The sequence below is a fragment of the Poecilia formosa genome, unplaced genomic scaffold, assembly GCF_000485575.1.
Source record: "Poecilia formosa unplaced genomic scaffold, Poecilia_formosa-5.1.2 Scaffold40, whole genome shotgun sequence".
Classification (NCBI taxonomy): domain Eukaryota; kingdom Metazoa; phylum Chordata; class Actinopteri; order Cyprinodontiformes; family Poeciliidae; genus Poecilia; species Poecilia formosa.
In genome coordinates, this window is record NW_006799979.1 from 2,839,791 (window position 1) to 2,842,906 (window position 3,116).

Here is a 3,116-nt window from a genome sequence, read left to right on the forward strand (position 1 = left end):
ATACGAATGGTAGATACCAACCTACTGAGCCTCCCAGGAGGCACAGGAGGGACCGACCGTCTGAAGCCATTCAACGGGGCTGATAACATCCGAAGCCGGTGCCTCTTTCAGCTTCGTTGTACAAACCAATTCAAATCCAGTTTATTAAACATTTCATGTTTATACACAGTAAGGGTTGACACCATTCGTATTTTCTCATTGATAATGATCTATTTTGAATATCGACAATTTTTTTTAACTCTTCTGGACAGATTGCAGTTTTCTTTTTTACAGAGTATATAAACCCTGAAAAAGTGTTAAAATCAACTCTGTGGGAGTTAAATCAACACTGGGCTTTTTGCTGTGCACAGTGTTTGGGAGGCATCCTAAGGGGGGAACAAATCAGGCCATGTGGATTTTGGTCAGGCGGAGATTTGTATTGACTTTTCAAGTGAGATAGAACCTCATTGTTTAGGAACAGTAAGTGATGTCATGGGGACAAAGATCATGACATCACTCATGACTTTGTGATGTCATACTCAATGGCTTTGAATATGACAAAGACACTGATGATAACTCAGACTTCCAAGGAGTTCCAAGATAGATTACGTTCTGTGAAAATTTGTCCGGAGACTTAAAACGATTGCTATACAAAAGGAAAATGAAACGTTCAGCAGAAGATTTGCAAACCAAGGCCAGGTCGGATCAACAAACTGACAATGATCCCCAAACCCAAAAGAAACTCATGAAAAATGAGGGTGAGAGAGCCAGAGATGCAACAAGACCATCCATACAGCAAAGAGGCAATTCTCCTTCCAAAGACAGAAAACAACATACTGAAAAGGATTTACAACTAGAAAACATATCCCTGCAGAAGGAAGTGAAAGTGTTAGAGGTAAAAAATTTTAATCTTTCTAATAAATGTAAAGGGTTTTTGACCAAACTTCAGGAACGTGATGCTAGAATTCAGACTCTAGAAGATCAGTTAAAAACCATGAAATCTAGTCTTGCAGAGAAGACAAATTCTCTGATGCTTGCAACAGCACAAAGACGAGATTTGACTGATAGATTGGCAGCAATGAAGCTCTACAAAGATAGAGCATTGATCGCTGAGAAACAAGTCTCAGAGCTCACCGATGACAACCAAAAATTGAAACTACAACTAGACTTGTCTCATCAAAAAGCAAGCGCATTTAAAGATGAATCAGAGGCCCACAAAGAAGAGCTTTATAAGCAGTCAGATCTCTTGAAAACTAAAGAGAACACAATTAGCCATCTTAACATTGCATTGGATGTAAAACAAAAGCAAATCGATGCTCAGACAGAGGAACTTAAGAGACAACGCAAACTTGCAGAAGAGACAGAAGTTGAGGCGAGAAGAAATCGCCTAAATGAAGAAGCATCAATGAAACGAATAAAGCGAAAAGATGAAGAAAATTTGAGCCTACGAAAGGAAATCACGGGACTAAAAAAGGCTTTGAGTGAAACTGAGATGAAGTTGTCAAAACTAGATGTGAAATTCCAATTCCTCCAGGAACACCTTAAAAGTGCTCAGACAGAAAAAACAGGCCTGCTGAAAGAAAAACGAATTCTGGAACATTCTTTAGCTAATTATGAGAAAGAGATTATCGAAACACAGACAGTCCTGCAAAAGTTCCAGCAAGACAATAAGTTTCTTAAGGATCAAGTGGAGCAGCTCAAGGCAAAGCTGGCTGACGAGATTCGTAGCAGCAAGAAAAATAAGATAAAATTTGACAAAGACCTCTTGCAGAAACAGGAAGAATATACCAAACTAAAGACGCAGACAGAAGACACTCTGGCAAAGAACAGGAGAGCTACAGAAGCAATTTTCTATAGTGAGAGAAAAATTGGAATACTGGCAGACACAATCCGCGAACAGGAATGTAAGATTATAGAGCTATCTAAGGAAGTTCTAAGACTCCATGAGAATGAGCAGAAATTTAAAATGGTTAAAGAAACATATTCTAAGGTAGAAAGGTTATGGATGGATGAGGATAAAGGAGATATTATAATTCTCCCAGATGACGACACGAAAAATGAGAAACTCAGAGTGTATCGATCTGAGATCCACAGATTGTCCACAAAACTGAAAGGGAAGGAAGGAGAATTTAAGAATCTCAAGCTTGAGGAGGAGAAGCTGCAGCAAGTGCTGAAACATCTCAAGTGTAAGTTAGACCTACTGCCGGAAGATACATTGAATAGAGTGCAGGAGAGTCAGAGCACTGCTAAAGCTCTCAGAAGACAGATCAAAGCCCTAGAGAAAGAGATAAGTGTGCTTTTAACAAAAATAAAGACGCAAGAGGACAACATCACAGGGTTGAAAAATAAAATTTCAGATATCTCATTTTCACAGAAGGATAAAATTCCGCCAATTCAGTCAAATAATATCAAACTGAAATCTGAGGACACAGACCCAAAGCCGACGAAATCCCAAAATATTATTTATCTTCCGCCTATTCATATCACTTCATGTGGAAAGACAAAATCAAAATATCTCCACAGACGGTCAAAATGAAGTTTTCTTTTTGACAGGGGGACCGTTGTCAAGGTTTGATTTGTTTCTCTAAATTGTCCCTAGGTGTGTGTGAGTGTGTGTGTATGAATGGTTGTTTGTCCTGTCTGTTTCTGTGTTGCCCTGTGACAGATTGGTGACTTGTTCAGGGTGTACCCCGCCTCTCGCCTCGAATGTTAGCTGGAGATAGGCACCAGCAACCCTACCGACCCCTTAAGGGACTAGGGTGTTAGAAAATGGATGGATGGAAGAGGGGTGGTCAACCCTCTGTTTGGCTCAGGTCCTGCAGAACATGTAGGGACGAATTAGGCCCAACACTCCTCCCGACCCTGTTAGGGACCCTGCTAGGGTGGATTTTTGACAGGAGACCATTGTATTGACTTTTCAAAAGGTGTTGTGGGCTGCACAGTGGCACAGTTGGTTGCACTGTTGCCTTGCAGCAAGAAGATCCTGGGTTTCATTTCTGACTCAGGGTCTTTCTGCACGGAGTTTACTTGTTCTCCCTGTGCATGCGTGGGTTCTCTCCGGGTACTCCGGCTTCCTCCCACAGTCCAAAAACATGACCAACAGGTTAATTGGTCTCTCCAAATTCTCTCTAGGTGTA

General features: G+C 40.9%; 1 protein-coding gene across 1 annotated transcript; it reads left to right on the top strand.

Moving 5' to 3' along the window:
* The first annotated feature begins 461 nt into the window (after positions 1-461).
* On the top strand, positions 462-2,515 carry LOC107836114 (spindle pole body component 110-like). The gene has a single exon (XM_016670960.1). It carries the CDS (start codon positions 641-643, stop codon positions 2,513-2,515), a length of 1,875 nt encoding a protein of 624 aa, XP_016526446.1. The 5' UTR covers positions 462-640.
* Positions 2,516-3,116: the final 601 nt, after the last annotated feature.